This window comes from Perognathus longimembris, chromosome 9 (genome assembly GCF_023159225.1).
Source record: "Perognathus longimembris pacificus isolate PPM17 chromosome 9, ASM2315922v1, whole genome shotgun sequence".
Taxonomy (NCBI): Eukaryota; Metazoa; Chordata; class Mammalia; order Rodentia; family Heteromyidae; genus Perognathus; species Perognathus longimembris.
The window spans coordinates 57,615,120-57,630,364 of NC_063169.1; the positions used below are offsets into that span (position 1 = coordinate 57,615,120).

The 15,245-nt window shown below is 38.1% G+C and overlaps 1 protein-coding gene across 5 annotated transcripts in view; it reads left to right on the plus strand.

Moving 5' to 3' along the window:
* Positions 1 to 15,245, plus strand: part of Adgrg6 (adhesion G protein-coupled receptor G6) — a 122,128-nt gene that overhangs the window by 79,689 nt on the left and 27,194 nt on the right. For all 5 annotated transcript variants that reach the window (XM_048354198.1, XM_048354200.1, XM_048354201.1 and 2 more), the window contains 7 exons: positions 626 to 688; positions 3,387 to 3,529; positions 7,557 to 7,668; positions 8,697 to 8,761; positions 10,136 to 10,346; positions 11,610 to 11,781; positions 13,112 to 13,252. In XM_048354198.1, coding sequence (XP_048210155.1) covers positions 626 to 688; positions 3,387 to 3,529; positions 7,557 to 7,668; positions 8,697 to 8,761; positions 10,136 to 10,346; positions 11,610 to 11,781; positions 13,112 to 13,252 — 907 coding nt within the window. The remainder of the gene's footprint in view (positions 1 to 625; positions 689 to 3,386; positions 3,530 to 7,556; positions 7,669 to 8,696; positions 8,762 to 10,135; positions 10,347 to 11,609; positions 11,782 to 13,111; positions 13,253 to 15,245) is intronic.

Consider the following 15,245-nt stretch of genomic DNA (forward strand, 5'->3'; position numbering starts at 1 on the left):
GGACTCAAATAGTGCAATTCCTAAGGAAGGCAAAGTTCAACAAAATAAACACCAGGAAGCAGGTACTTGATGGGAGTGGGCCAAGGGGAAAGGGGTGGACAAATGCAGAGGAGAAAGGTTGGGTCGGGGGGTGGAGAATGTAGTCAAGAAGTCAATATATATTCTACAAAATTAAGAAGGAAGGAAGGGGTGAGTAGGGGAGGGATGGGTGAGAATGTTGAAAGGGGTGACATTGATAAAGATGCATTGTATTCATAAATTTCTTTGGTAAATGGAAGCTCCTTTGTACAGCTACTCTAAAATAATTTTTTAATGAGAAAAAAAGGAAATGCAGTACCAGGGGATCAAGTTATCATCCCACGAAGTACAGTGTTCAGTCAGTGGAAGCAGATTGTTCCTGAGAATGGCTCAGGTTCACTGATCTAATACACATGGAATCTTCACAAGAACAACAGGGTGACGTGTCCATCTTTACCAAAAGACTCCATGACCTCCAAACAGGCATTTGGAAAACCTGGCTTAGGACATCCAGTCTGCCTCCTCTTTGCATCCTCCCCATCCCCCTGATTTTGTTGTTGACACAGTGGGAAAGGAGGATATCTGACATATGTGTTTATGCCCACAGTTTTCACCTGAGCACAGGCGAGGACAAGATTAAAGTGAAGAGGAGCATTGTGGATGATCAAAGGTACCACTGGCAAAGTCTTCTGTAAAGGGTGATATTCTGTCCCTCACTTTTTTTTTTTTTTTTGGCCAGTCCTGGGGCCTGGACCCAGGGCCTGAGCACTGTCCCTGGCTTCTTTTCACTCAAGGCTAGCACTCTGCCACTTGAGCCACAGCGCCACCTCTGGCCGTTTTCTGTATATGTGGTGCTGGGGAATTGAACCCAGGGCCTCATGCATACAAGGCAAGTGGTCTTGCCACTAGGCCATATCCCCAGCCCCCTGTCCCTCACTTTCAGACTAATCTGGTGGAGAAACAATAATAATCAAATAGGAGGTAGTGGGAAGGCATGTTACTCATTATAATAATACTCAGTTCTCCACCTTATATTTAAAGCTGCAATAGTAGAGACAGGGAAGAGATTAAATCTAATGGAAAAAAATTGAGAAGTAGAGCATTTAATATGAAAAGACACACTGGACACTTTGGCATTTAGAAGACTCTAGTTTGGGGTACCAATGGTACACCATCCTCAGGAAGGCAGATTTCTCTTCTAGCACACTTACACTGAAGCCTCCTCTAACTGCTTAAAGTCTGCCACCAATCACATATGGCAGCATGTTAGAAACTCCTACTTGAAATACATTTAAATTCATAGAATAGCAGATTCTAGGTCTATCCAACTAAGGACCAATGTCACAGAAAACTGTGGGGAAAATGACCTAAAAACCTGTGATCGAGAACATCCATGTTTAGTTTTTCCTTGGTATGAGTTCCTGGCATTGTTTTTCTACACTTTGCTCCCCATCTTCTATTCTCTTCCTGTCTTCTGCTCATTGTCAGTCCTCCACAGCCTCAGTTTTCCTCCAAACTTCAGTCTCCTGGTTTTATACACATACCCTCTTCCCCAATTTTTCCTTTCAGTGTGATCATATCACTATAATCCGACTGTTTTGCCTGCATAGGCAGGAAACCAAAAGCCACATAACAGAGTGGTGATAGTAAGAATAGGTAGAACTCGACTCTATAGAGTCAAAAGGTAGTTTTAGTTTTCAGGATGAGAGAGAAAAACAACAGAGATAAGGCCTGGGATTGTGCATGGCTTTTCTTGAATGGCTGTGTTTGTGTATTCACTACTGTCCACAATTCATTGTGCTAAGGATGATCTTGACATTCAAGAGAAGCAAAATGTCACATTCCCAACTGCAAGTTCTCAGTAACAGGAGCCACAGATCTTATCTTTAAACCATCATTTAAGGAAAGGATACTTTTTCATGGACCAATTGAAATTATTAAGTTCACAGTTGACCATTATACTTGCAAATGCTTCTTTACTTTTTTTTTTTATTGTTGCCAGTCCTGGGGCTTGAATTCTGCACTGAGCACTGTCCCTGAGCTTCTTTTGCTCAAGGCTAGCACTCTGCCACATGAGCCACAGCACCACTTCTGGCTTTTTCTTAGGAGTTTATTGGAGATAAGGGTCTCACGGACTTTTCCTGGACAGGCTGGAATCACAGTCATCAGATCTCAGCCTCCTGAGTAGCTAGGATTACAAGTGTGAGCTACTGGTGCCTGGCTCACAAATACATATATTTTACCCTGAAATATGACTGTAAAGCAGCAAATTATTGTAGAGATAGAGTGCATTATGACAACACTACTGGCATTTGTTCTTGATATTAACCTAGCTGTGTAAGAGAATGGGATTATTACTTCACCTAAGCCTGAATAACAAATATTTGGCCGACTCCTTATTTTTAGTATTACAAACATGTTCTGTCCTCATCTTCTCAAAATTTCAAATATGAAAAAGGCCTCTGCCTCCATTGTAATGTACTTCCTATTGTCTTTGGCATGTAGACAAAAACTGGTCTTGATAATAAAACACTTTATGTTGTATTATTTATTTCCTTTCACAACATGAGGAAAATGTAAGGGCTGTTTCAAGTGCAGAACTTTCACCTATAAGGGAAATGTTTCTACTGAACAAAACAGTTGTCATTTGATTTTTACCTCGTAATTGAATTAATAGTTTTAGTTTTTTCTGTTGGTTATAGCTAGAATTATAACTGAGCAGAAAATTACTCTAAATCAAAAAACCAAAAAATTTTACAGAGCTTTCAAAATTCAACTTTTTTCTTTTCTCAGAGTGTTTTCTTTTCAGTACCTTCAACATCATACCATCTTCAGTAATATTCTGGCCACGTAAACATGTATTTTGAATATCTATTTTTATAATTTTTCACCATATCAAATACTTGCTTGTATAAGTTGAGAAATTATTATTTTCCCTTATGTAGAGAAATTGTACTGTAGCTGTAAACAGTACCATAAATTGAAAGCAAAGTAGCAGTTGAAATTATATTTTTTTTCACAAACTTAATTTTTGCCCATAAAGAAACAACAATGAATTTACCACATTATGACTTTAGCTGGTATATATTCTATACAATATTGTTATACATAAATTATGATTGATATTAGGTATTACAATATTTCAGAGATGAAGTAGCATGATGAAATTATAATGAAATATCTCACAAAATCTATTCATAAGAAAATACTTTTACAATCTACTTCATACCTCAGCAAAACCTAAGACCTTGGCTACTCTCTTCAATCCATACTTTATAGTCACTCATGGTTTTGTGTTTTTTTTCCCATAAAACAACAACAACCAGGCAGCAATCCCCCAAATGAATCTGTCTGAAATTTCTTTCTAGGCTGGCGATTTGGGCCCTTCTTGTTTACAATGCTACCAACAATGTCAGCTTAGAAGGGAAAACCATTCAGCAGAAGCTTTTACAGAACAATGAATCTCTGGATGAGGGACTGAGGCTGTACACAGTGAGTGTGAAGCAACTGGGTGAGTGATGGCAACTTTCTTACAATGTTGCAAGAATAAAAATAAAGGCATAGCTACACAACAAAAGGAATGTCCTTCTCAAAGTGTAATTTGTCTAGGTAATACATTCTCTTCTTAAAATTTTTAAAATTATCTTGAAGTAGTTGTACAAGGTTTTAATTCCACATGCCAATCTATGAGAACTGTGCATCTTGTTAATGTTACCCTTCTGTTCTCCTCCTCCGTCTCTCCTGACCCCATAATTTTGTGTTCTGATGATGAAATTTCTTGGGTCAGAGAACGTAATCTATGTGTGACATTCTAGTATCTGTGAATCTAAGCAAATGAAGGAAGTGGATGAGCGTACACATTTTTCCCATGGACATATAAAAACATTAGTAGATGAGTAAAATGTGAGAATAACCATGGTGGGATAAAACAGATTATAAACAGGGTAACATGCAAGAGAGTTTTCTTATTGTCACACATCTCTTTCTCCTCCTCCCTGTTTCCATTAATGACACTGCTGTCTGCAGAGGAAAGACAGGAATCTTGGACCATTATTTTGTGCCTAGAATCCATTCTCACCAGATCTTACCCTCTCAGATCCAACCATACCGGTGGTACTGCTTGTCCATTCCCATGCATTCCTTACTCTTCCTGTAAACATCCTTATCCGCACCACTCATTCTGCTTTTCCTCCTATATATTCTGTATATTCTTCCCATATGTTTAGAAAGATAACTACTGCAAAGTCACCTTTTCTGAGAAGCTTTTTCTGACATCATTTGTGAATTCATCACCCCTTTTGAGCCTCCATTTTGTACTGTCAAGTTCCCTAGTGCATCATACACATTAGAAGACTGTTATCTTCTATTAGACTTACTTATACGCCTATAAAGATTTTCTTCCAATAGTAATGTCTTCTGGAATTTATCCTGGCACATCTCCCAGCACTTGAACAGTTGTTGAATAAACAAACAAGTGAATCTTGGTGGACATAGTTATTAAAAGCTGAGGGCAGGGGCTGGGGATATGGCCTAGTGGCAAGAGTGCCTGCCTCGGATACACGAGGCCCTAGGTTCGATTCCCCAGCACCACATATACAGAAAACGGCCAGAAGCGGCGCTGTGGCTCAAGTGGCAGAGTGCTAGCCTTGAGCGGGAAGAAGCCAGGGACAGTGCTCAGGCCCTGAGTCCAAGGCCCAGGACTGGCAAAAAAAAAAAGCTGAGGGCAATGAAAGCAATTGTTCTCAGGTTACTGTATGACTACAATTAGGAATGGGACATTCAGTGGAAGCCAGGAGAGAAGAAAATGTTGATGCTCTACCTCCTGTGCACTTAGGGGGCTGACGTGGAAGGAAGCAGGTACTTCTCAGCCTCTAAAAGGGCATGTAGGATTGGCCAGATCACACTGTGGTAAAGGAAGTAGGCATCTCCACCTAATGACCACCTATTCACCTCTATTATGTCAGCTCACACAGTTCCTGAGACTCACAGAAATGGAACATTCAAATAGCAATAATAATAGAAAATGCATTGTATTCATAACCTCCTTTGTTAAAAGGTAACTCATTTGTACAACTACTTAAAGATAATGTAAACAAAAGAAACAAAGAAGTAATAAAATAATTTCCTAGTGTGTATTTTTTTGCTTTTACTATTCAGTATGTTTACTTGTAGACTTATAAGCACATTCTAGTTACCACAAATGTGGGACACCATGCAACCTATATTTCTTTGGGTTTGGCTTACTTCTGTTAGTATAATTTTTTCCAAGTCTTTCCATTTCTTTAGAATGGTACAATATCATTTTTTTCTGATGGAAGAGTAGAATTCTATTGTGTATCTATACCAAATTTTCTTGATCCATTCACCCACTGAGGAGCATCTGGGCTGATTCCATGTCTTAGCTATGGTAAATAATGCTATAATGAACATGGTTATGCTGGTCGCTATAGTGTTCTGTTAGATGAATGCCTAGAAGTGGGGTTGCTGGGTCATAGGGAAGCTCTATGTTTAATCTTTCGAGGAATCTCCATATTGCTTTCCAGAGTGGTTGAACAATTTTACAGTCCCACCAACAGTTATTAGAGTTTCCTTTTGGCAACATCCCCCTTAGAATTTGGTGTTGTTAGTTTTCTTAATAATGGCAATTCTGAATGGGGTGTGGTGGAATCTCTATGTTTTGATTTGCATTTTTAAATTGGTCAGAAATGTTTCTAGGCAGTCACACAGTCAGACCAAAGGAGGATATTCATAGGAGCGAATCACAAAGGCTCAATAGCTATGTACATATGATCTTATAATATTTACCAAATCTCCTAGAAGTGGAAATAAGAGATTTTTGTTGTTCTTGCTGCTGTAGTTTTATTGTCATTTCCTTTTGTCTTATTTGTTAGTTTGTCTTTGGGAGGGTAAGGGGGACATGGAAAAGAAAGGATAAAGGGTGAACAAATACAACAGTGGTACTCACTAGAAACTATATAGAAATGGACTATACAACCTGTGGGTGGGGGCAGGAGGGAAAAAAACTAGAGGACAGAGAGAGAGAGAGAGAGAGAGAGAGAGGTGAATAGTCCAAAAAGAAATGGACTCATTACTTGATTTATGTAACTGTAATCCCTCAGTACATTACCTCTACAATAACAATGAAATATATTTTTAAAATAATGGCAATAGCCATAACAATGAACAGTCTGTGAAGTCCCTTCTGGAAAATACCTGCTTCCTCACCTAAGGGCTGTTTGTGTGGATGAGGGCAACTTCAACTGTTGTCCTTCCACACGAGTGTCACCACAAGGACGTCATGTGACAAATTAAGGTCCAAGGGACCCTAAAAAGACTAGCCCCTTCTATCCTCAAAGGCTATCTTCAGAACAACTCCCTGTGTACACACAGCTATTTCATTTATGCCATTTAAATTCTACCATTGATTGTTCTCTACAAGTGAGTCTGTTAAAAAAAAAAGCTTCTACTATTTGAAAATTATAGGCTAACACCTGATCATTAAAAGTCAGACTATAAATGGGGAAGTAGTTTGAATTTTCAGTTGACAAATACAGTACTGGCTCCCAGAAGGCCCATATGCCTTGCTCTGTCAGTACTGAAGCTTGAGATTCACTGTGGTTTTTGATATGATATTATGGTGATATTTTTCAAATAATAAGAATGGGAGTCATTTCTAGCAATGACAATTATCCACCAAAAGTGGAATGATTTGAAGACGAAGAGATGAAGGGAAGAGACCAGATAGAGCTGACTTAAGGAGCCTTAGTGCTATTCGCCCAGTAAGCTTCCAAGCTGTAGCCATTGTCAGAGCAGCTAGAACATTTCCACGTATACTCAATGAAATTTGCCATATATACACCCACTGCACAATTAGTGCAGTGTTTTGTAGATTTTCTCCTTCTTACCAAAAACATCAAATTTTATTTAAAATTTTCAGAGTTGTTTTTTTTAATTAAATGAAATCTATTTTAAGCCAGGCACCAGTGTCTCACATTTGTAATCCTAGCTACTCAGAAGGCTGAGATCTGAGGATCGAAGTACAAAGCTAGCCAGGATTGAAGAGTCCCCATCAGGCGCTTATCTCCAATTAACCACTCCCAAACTAGAAGTGAAGCTATGACTCAAAGTGGTAGAGCGCTAGCCTTGAGTATAAAGAGGCTCAGGTACAATACCCTGGCCCTAGGCTCAAGCCCCATCGCTATAAAAAAAAAAAAAAAACCACCATTTTACCAATAACTGTCTGATAGTGATTTACACAAAATTGACACAGGTGTCTTATGTTTATTGTGTTCATGTGAGTTCTTTGTTATAGGATGTTTTTGTGAGATATAATCTTTTTTACCTCTGAACTGTATCATATGTATGAGATTCTCTCTCAATTCTAATGTTTACCAGCTGAGTGTAACACGTGGGTATATCTGTATTATCGCATGAAATGGCTATCTAATCACCAGGATGGTCATTTTTGCATTGGTAAGGCACCTTTAGTGTCCATGAATGGATGACTATTTCCTGTGCTGGTTTTTCTTTTCTCACAGGTATGTGTGCTGCTGTGGAGGAACCCAAAGGCTTTCACTGGCCAGCCATCTCACCCTCGGAGTACAGGCAACAGTGTCCAGACAAGCCTGGCTTTTTTGCTTCACGAACATGGTAAAAGTGATATGGACGCTTGCCCCCTCTGCTTCTCCTTCCTGGGTTTCCCATGCCGCACGGTACTCATGCTTGACTGGTTGGGAATGGAGCAGGAACCGTGCACTTTGTGGGGGTAGAAATAAGACAAGTAGGTTACCCAGAAAGGCAATGCTTTCCCCCCCACAACATGCTAACACCCTCTCCCCCAAAAGGCTGAAAAATTGTAGAAAGCAGAGGATAGTGTCAGAACTAAGTACCTTGCAGAAAGATGAACCTAGCCAGGCTACACCCTGGAACATGTACTTCAAATCCTAAGATGTCTTCACTATTTGAGGAGGAAAAGCATCATGAAAGATGAACTAAAGATGAGGTCCAGGTTTGGCAGTCTGCTGATAGAAGATGTCAGGATGTCAAAGATTTCTCCCCAATATCTAACAGAAATAACAGAGGAGACAATGGCAGCGAATTAGCAAACAACAATGGGCTTTTCAACCCCACGTCCAGTTGGAGTTTTCTTGGAGTGCATTCAGAAATGAAAGCTTAAACATAAACATTTTCTTTCCAACAAGGGCTATGTTTTGTCATCTGTAGGAAGAAAATTTAGGGCTTTCGAGATTATAGACCGGAGCCGGGAATGAAGCCTTACCTTTTCCTATTGGACAACTTTGGAAAATACTTTTCTCAATCTATATATAGGCCTCATCTCTATATATGGATTATAATCTGCTTCCCAGAGAAAAGGGAAATCAAACTAAGAGTTGACCTGAAAATTCTGCAGAGCAGTAGATGATCAATTGCTGTGGTCCTGGGTTAAGATGCAGAATATTTCTGGGGTTTTGTTTTTATGGGAGAAGCTAATGAATTGGTTTTTTTCCAAGAAAGATGTTTTTGTATGTGTTTCATTTCATTGTGTTACAGCTTTATTTTCAAATGGGAACTTGCCCTAGAAGTCAAGAGAAACTCTGAAATTTATTAACTGATTTTATCAGTTATAATTTCATGTGTGCCAAATATTTGAAATATCTTTTTGTTTGTATGTTTTATAGTTACCGCAACAATTCCAACATATCCTTAGCCTACTGGGGCCCCCTGGTTCTCTCTGAATGTTCAAGTAAGTGAGCAATTTCTCTTCATTAAATAATCAGATCTGTCATACTTTTCACTCTCTTCAGACATGTTCTGTCATATGATACTTTTCATATTAAAGATTAGACCAACGATGCTTTCAGGTAAGGAAGAAAGTCTTTTTAATATCAGTGTACATTTTTATTTTATTCATTCTTTATTTATTTATTTACTTTATTGTTACTATAGAGGTGATGTACTATTACATGAGATTACTATTACATGAGTCAGGTAATGAGTACATTTCCTTTCGTATAGTGTCTTTCGTTCCTTCACTGTCTCTCAGTCCCTCTCTCCTATCTCTACCCAGAGTTTTATAGTTCACTTTCATCAGTGTCCAGTGAGCTCCACTGCTGCAATTGTTTACCTTTTTCTCCCAAGTTCTGTACTCTCCTCCCAACCCTTCTGAAGATGTACATTTGGATATACTATACTCTAGAGAAGGTAACAATGATAGAATCATCAAAAACTAAAAATGAAAGAAAGGAAGGAAGGAAGAAAGAAGGAAGGAAGGAAGGAAGGAAGGAAGGAAGGAAGGAAGGAAGGAAGGAAGGAAGGAAGGAGCTTTCTTGTTTCCATATCTTAGAGATCGTTTCGGTATGTATATTATTTTATAAAAATCTGAAGAGGCACTTCAGCATTGTGCCTTTATGTTTCTCTCCTAAGAGTATCCTGTTTTAGTCTCACTGTGTGAGCCAGGATATGTTAAAGATGTCTTTACATCCATGTTCATTGTCACACTATTCACAATAGCCAAGAACTTGAAATAGCCAAGATGCCCCAAATAGATGAGAAGGCTCTAAAAATATGGTACCTACACACAATGGAATTTTACACAGCCATTAGAAAGAATAAAATAATGTCATTTGCAGGGAAATGGGATAGAACTTGACAAATCTTACTAAGTGAGGTAAGCCAAGCTGAGAGAGACAAACAGCACATGATCTCTCTGATATACAGAAATTAGATCTAAAATACACTGGGATATGATCAATTATACAGGTTCTATTCATGTCTAGGAGGTTAAAATAGTAAGTAAATTCTAGAGAAGAATTAATATATGAATAGCTATTCGTATCAATGTTTCTTTGTTTTGTATTTTCCAACTGCTAAGAAGTACCCTCATTCAGTGATTCTGGGAGTATTTCTGTTAGAGAAATAGGTGAATACTTGATTCCTCCAAGTTATTTGTTTCTTATTAGAGACACAAGTTACTCTTTGTGAATAAAAAAATATTGTTCTCCATGTACAACGCTACTTCCACTGTAAGGTGAAATATCTCTCTCGTTTGCATTCCTGGAAGTGCTCAACATACATAGATAAAAAATTTTGTGCATTGTTTCTTCTGCTTCTTTTTCAGTGGAGGCAAATGAAGTTGCCAATCAGATTTTAAACTTAACTGCTGATGGGCAGAACCTAACCTCTGCCAATATTAACAATATTGTGGAACAGGTCAAAAGGCTTGTGAGTAAAGAAGAAAACATCGATCTCACACTTGGCTCCATGCTGATAAACATCTTTTCGAATATCTTGAGCAGTTCGGACAGTGACTTGTTTGAATCTTCTTCTGAGTAAGTGCTTTTTCTCCCTTGCTTTTCAAGCTGGAGAGCCAATGTGCTGAATATATGTGTTGTTTTGTGACTCCTCATCTTCTGAATGCTTCAGACTTTATCATTCAAATCGCTACAAGATACAAAGACAGTTCCCAAGCTCATTCACAAAGCCCTTATTCAAAGGCTTCCCACTTTTTTTGAGAAATATGATTTACAATTTGATTAGAGATGGTCCTTGGGAAGACACATAATAGCCCCCAAAGCATCATCCATATAACATGATTAATACATTTTTCATTTGAAAATATTCTAAAGGTGAACCAGTGATGTGTAAGTTCCTCGCTGTAAGTCTGCAGTCCTGTGAGGTACATTGCCGACTGCTGCAGCTACATGAACTTCTGTATGGATGTGCCTAGAGGGGAAATATACCTGTCTTCATAGATGTAGAGCTTATCCAATTCACTTATTTAATGTTAATATTGTATCCAATTATTTCATTTAATATCAATGTGCTTAATTTTTCTGATTGCTCCCTTTCAACTACGTTTGTTGGATGAAAATTAAATATTTGTTAAAATGTATTCTCCACTTAATTTATCTCCATCAGAATACTTAGGAACACTTTTCCAGTGTTTCACAGTTGCTCATACCCTTTTGCGCTGCTTCCTTTGATTGTTGATAAGTGATTAGGTGAATGGTGTTTCTTCATGAGAGGAAAGAGGCTGAGGAATGTAAACGCAGTGTTTGTCCTTTCGTCCTTGATGTTATGGTTGTTGGTGTTTTTCTTTACTTTATTCTTTTCTTTTTTTGTTTTTTGGTGCCAATCCTGGGGTTTGAACTCAAGATATGTGTTCTATCCCTAAGCTTTATTTCTTCAAGGCTAATACTTGAGCCAGAGCTCTGTGTCTGGCTTTTTTTTGGGGGGGGGGGGGTGGGAGGGGTGGGAGGTATTAGTTTATTGGAAATAAAAGACTCAGATTTTTCTGCCTGGCCTGGCCTCAAGCCACAATCCTCAGATCTCAGCCTCCTGAGTAGCTAGGATTACAGGTTCAAATTACCAGCACCCAGCTTGATTTTTGTCTAAAGCAGACATTTCTCTTTCACTGCAACTTTGCTTATTAACTGATGTTACTATGGTTTTGGATAATCTTACAGGTTAAATTAGTATCAGAAAACTTAAAGATAATGTTCATTTATATGGTGCCCTGCAGCAAAACATGTATGTTCAAATCCCTTTAAAAATTATGTGACTTAACCATTATACAATTGTCATTTCTTTAGAGCTCTAAAAACAATTGATGAGTTGGCATTGAAGATAGACTTAAATAGCACACCGCGTGTGAATATTGCCACAAAAAATTTGGCTCTTGGAGTATCAGCCTTGACCCCAGGGACAAGTGGGATTTCAAATTTTAGCATCGGTCTCCCAAGCAATAATGAATCATATTTCCAGGTAATGAGTCAGTGCTTCTATTTTTATGAACTAATTAGACAGAAACAGACTTGATAATCACCTAACAGTTACTCTTTCAAAGAAATCTTGGCCCAAAAGGTAGCAAGAGGTCTGAACCCTGGCCCAGTTTAATGAACTTGGGCCATAGGTAATGTGGAAGTGCAGGCGAGGTCTAATTCATACCCGGGAAGATGAGCAACTGCCTTTTGTAAGAGATGATATGCAGCTAAATATTAAAGCATGGACCAGAGCTGTCATATTGGGAGTGGGGTGAACAGCAATTCAATCTGAAGAAAGAGCTTTATTAAAGGACCAAAGGTAAGAAGAAACACAGGCCTTTGCTTTCCAAAGGCTCTCTCACTAGGAGTTCCTGAAGGTTTTGTTAAGACTGATTGCTGGGCCTTCTTCCCAGAGTTTCTCATTTAATAGGCTCTGAATCAGGCCTTGGAATTTGCACAGTTAACAAGTTTCCAAATAATAGTGGGGCTGCTCGCCTGAGGAGCACGTTTTGAGAACCAATGATGAGATATGGGAACGGTAGGCCACAGTCAGGCTGGACAAGTCAGCTGAGGCCAGATTAATGGAGAGCTCATTCTACACATTAAAACTACAAGCCAGAAAACAATTCCCAAATGTCTACCATGTGCCAGACAATGCCATTCATCAGGGCATCAAAATGGTAAAAACACCCAATCTGATCCTTGAGACTATTTGGAGTGTAATAGTTCCCAAGTATGGAGATCGACCACACTGAACCCAGAATGTTTACAACTAGGTTTCAGAAAAGAATTTATATGCAGATGTGCTCTTTGGCTTTATTTCCATATTTTAAGATTGAAAACTCAGTGGGCCTTAGACTCCTTCCAAGAATATAAGAAAGCTCTATGGCTCAACGTAGTTTCAGGAAAAATGGTATTCCAGTGTTCATAACACTTTCACTGTCGCTTTTTTGCATAGATAACTGTCTCCAAATCAAATGAATTCCTTAAACCTCAATTTCTCTCTCTCTCTCTCTTTAAATATTCACCATATATTTTGAGGAAAATTTCACAATATGACACCACTAAACCTAATGACATAGTTGAACATGCTGACAAATCTATAGATTTCTTAGTTTGCCGACCTAGAATCAATGCATTTTCTCCTTTGCTGGATGAGCAAAGGAGTGCTGGACTCTGCCCACAGAGGGGTTATCCAGGGTGGCTGGGCCTGTTGCAGTGCTGGTCCCAGCTCAATAGATACTTGTTCTCCTTGCTTGGCATGTGGGGTATGTTGTGTTATCATGACAGTGGCATTGTGATTGCTTCACTCATATTTTTGTGTGTGGCAGATGGATTTTGAGAATGGACAAATGGATCCATTGGCTTCTGTGGTTTTGCCTCCAAATTTGCTTGAGAATTTAAGTCAAGAAGATTTAATGTTAGTTACAAGAGCACAGTTTACTTTCTTCAACAAAACTGGACTTTTCCAGGTAAGGCATTCATTTAATTACTTTGTTTTCCATTTTAAATTAAGTTTCTTTTGTTCACTGGTAAAAGTAAAAGTTCATATTCCTTTGAAATACATCAGGAGGCATAGAATAATTACATTTTTTAAAAATAAGGCTTAATAGAATGAATCAAAAATTTAAAAACAAGGTAGAATTGTAATAGAATTCCTTCTATTTTTAAAAATAAGGTTTTATAGAATTGTTTCAATTTCACCTAATATGCTTATTGAAAGGATATACTTATTTGGATTTTGAAAATCAAATACCAGACTAAGACCAGTAATATACAATTAGGAACTTAATTGGTAATAAGTTACTATTCATTATTTCTTTGTTAATAACATTTTATGTCTCCAGCTCTGTAGCTCTGTAGAGTTAAGTATTTGTGTAGCAAAAGGAAAGGCTTTTCTTTTTCTTAATTCAGCAGGAAGCAGGGTTTACATAATGAGCAACATTCTTGGCTTTAATCAGTTTTCCCATTAGTACTTCAAATGACCTTTGGCCTTCCCACATCCGCAGAGTAGGGTGGCATTGTGCTGAGCACATATTATCATTTTTATTGGCATCAGTTCTAGATACTAGACGGTCCACTGCCAGCAAACACTGGTGACCTCCGGTTGCCTTTATGAGTACAACCATCCATCTAGAACAGTTTTGCTGAACTCTTTATTAAAAATAAAACTTATCTATTAAACCCAAGATACTCATGTATGTATCAAACCATGTGGCCTATATGAGAGAGAATTGCAAATATCAAGGGTAGTGGAATTCTTTCTAGCATCTCCGCCATATACAGCGTGCAGGTGTGATGCTGCACTTCTTCAGTCACAGCACTTGGGAGGCTGAGGTAGCTGGATTTTAAGTTTGAGATGGTATCAAAGGACCCTATCTCAAAACAGAAAAAGAAATAAATTACATAGCATCATAGCTAGTAACTAAATCAACAATTTAAAATGGTTATCTGCAAAATGTTTTAAGAATAGGTTGTATAAAAATTTTGGAGTTTATTTTTTTTTCTCAAATTTTTATTATCAAACTGATGTACAGAGAGGTTACAGTTTCATACGTTGGGCATTGGATACATTTCTTGTACTGTTTGTTACCTTGTCCCTCATGGAGTTTATATAAATATAATTTATGTCTTTCTATAAAAACAGGTGATTTAATATGAAGGATTTCTTGCTAGGAACACCCATACAACTGCATTTTGTTAAGCTGTTACAGTTCAAGGCTTATAGGAACCCCATCTTTAAACACAATAATACAATGTACAATAAGAGTCAGAAAATGTGCATGACCCGAGGGGCGTGGTCTGGTTCAGAGGGGATGCTTTTGCCTCCTCTGAAGGTTGACAGTTGGTTCTTAAGAGTCCTGTGGATGGGTCACTGTTTTATTCTGATTCTTTTTCCCATCATTTTTTTTCTGTTCTCATCTCCCTATCAAACTCCAAAACATGTTTGGAGTTTTTTTAAGTGCATTATAATAAAAACTGATAAATAATAATAATAAAGGTTTTGTGGTAGTCTGTTATGATAGAAGCCAAGATCTGAGGAGTTTGTTTTGGTTTGGTTTTGGCACCATTGAGCTCAAGGCTTTGAGCTGGATAGACAATCACAGCTCACAATACAAGTAATTTAAATAAAAGGCTGGTGTGACCAACTGATACATAACCTTTCCAAAAGTAAATCACTGTACAAAATTAATAAAATGTTACATCTGCAGTGCTTTTTTATTTGGAACTGAAGAACTTTTATGATTACTCCAGGACAACTGATTTATGAGCTGGTGAATGCAGAGACATTTTGGAGGTTTGACGGGAAGCACATGGGAAAGAAAATCAAAACTAAAACAACAAAAACTCAACAGACATTATTGGAGAGAAAGCCTGTTGGTCCAAATCATTTTGTAGCACAGGTCCATGGATTTGATTTCCTGACCACTTACTCTCTATAAGCAGTATGTAGGTCGTACTGGC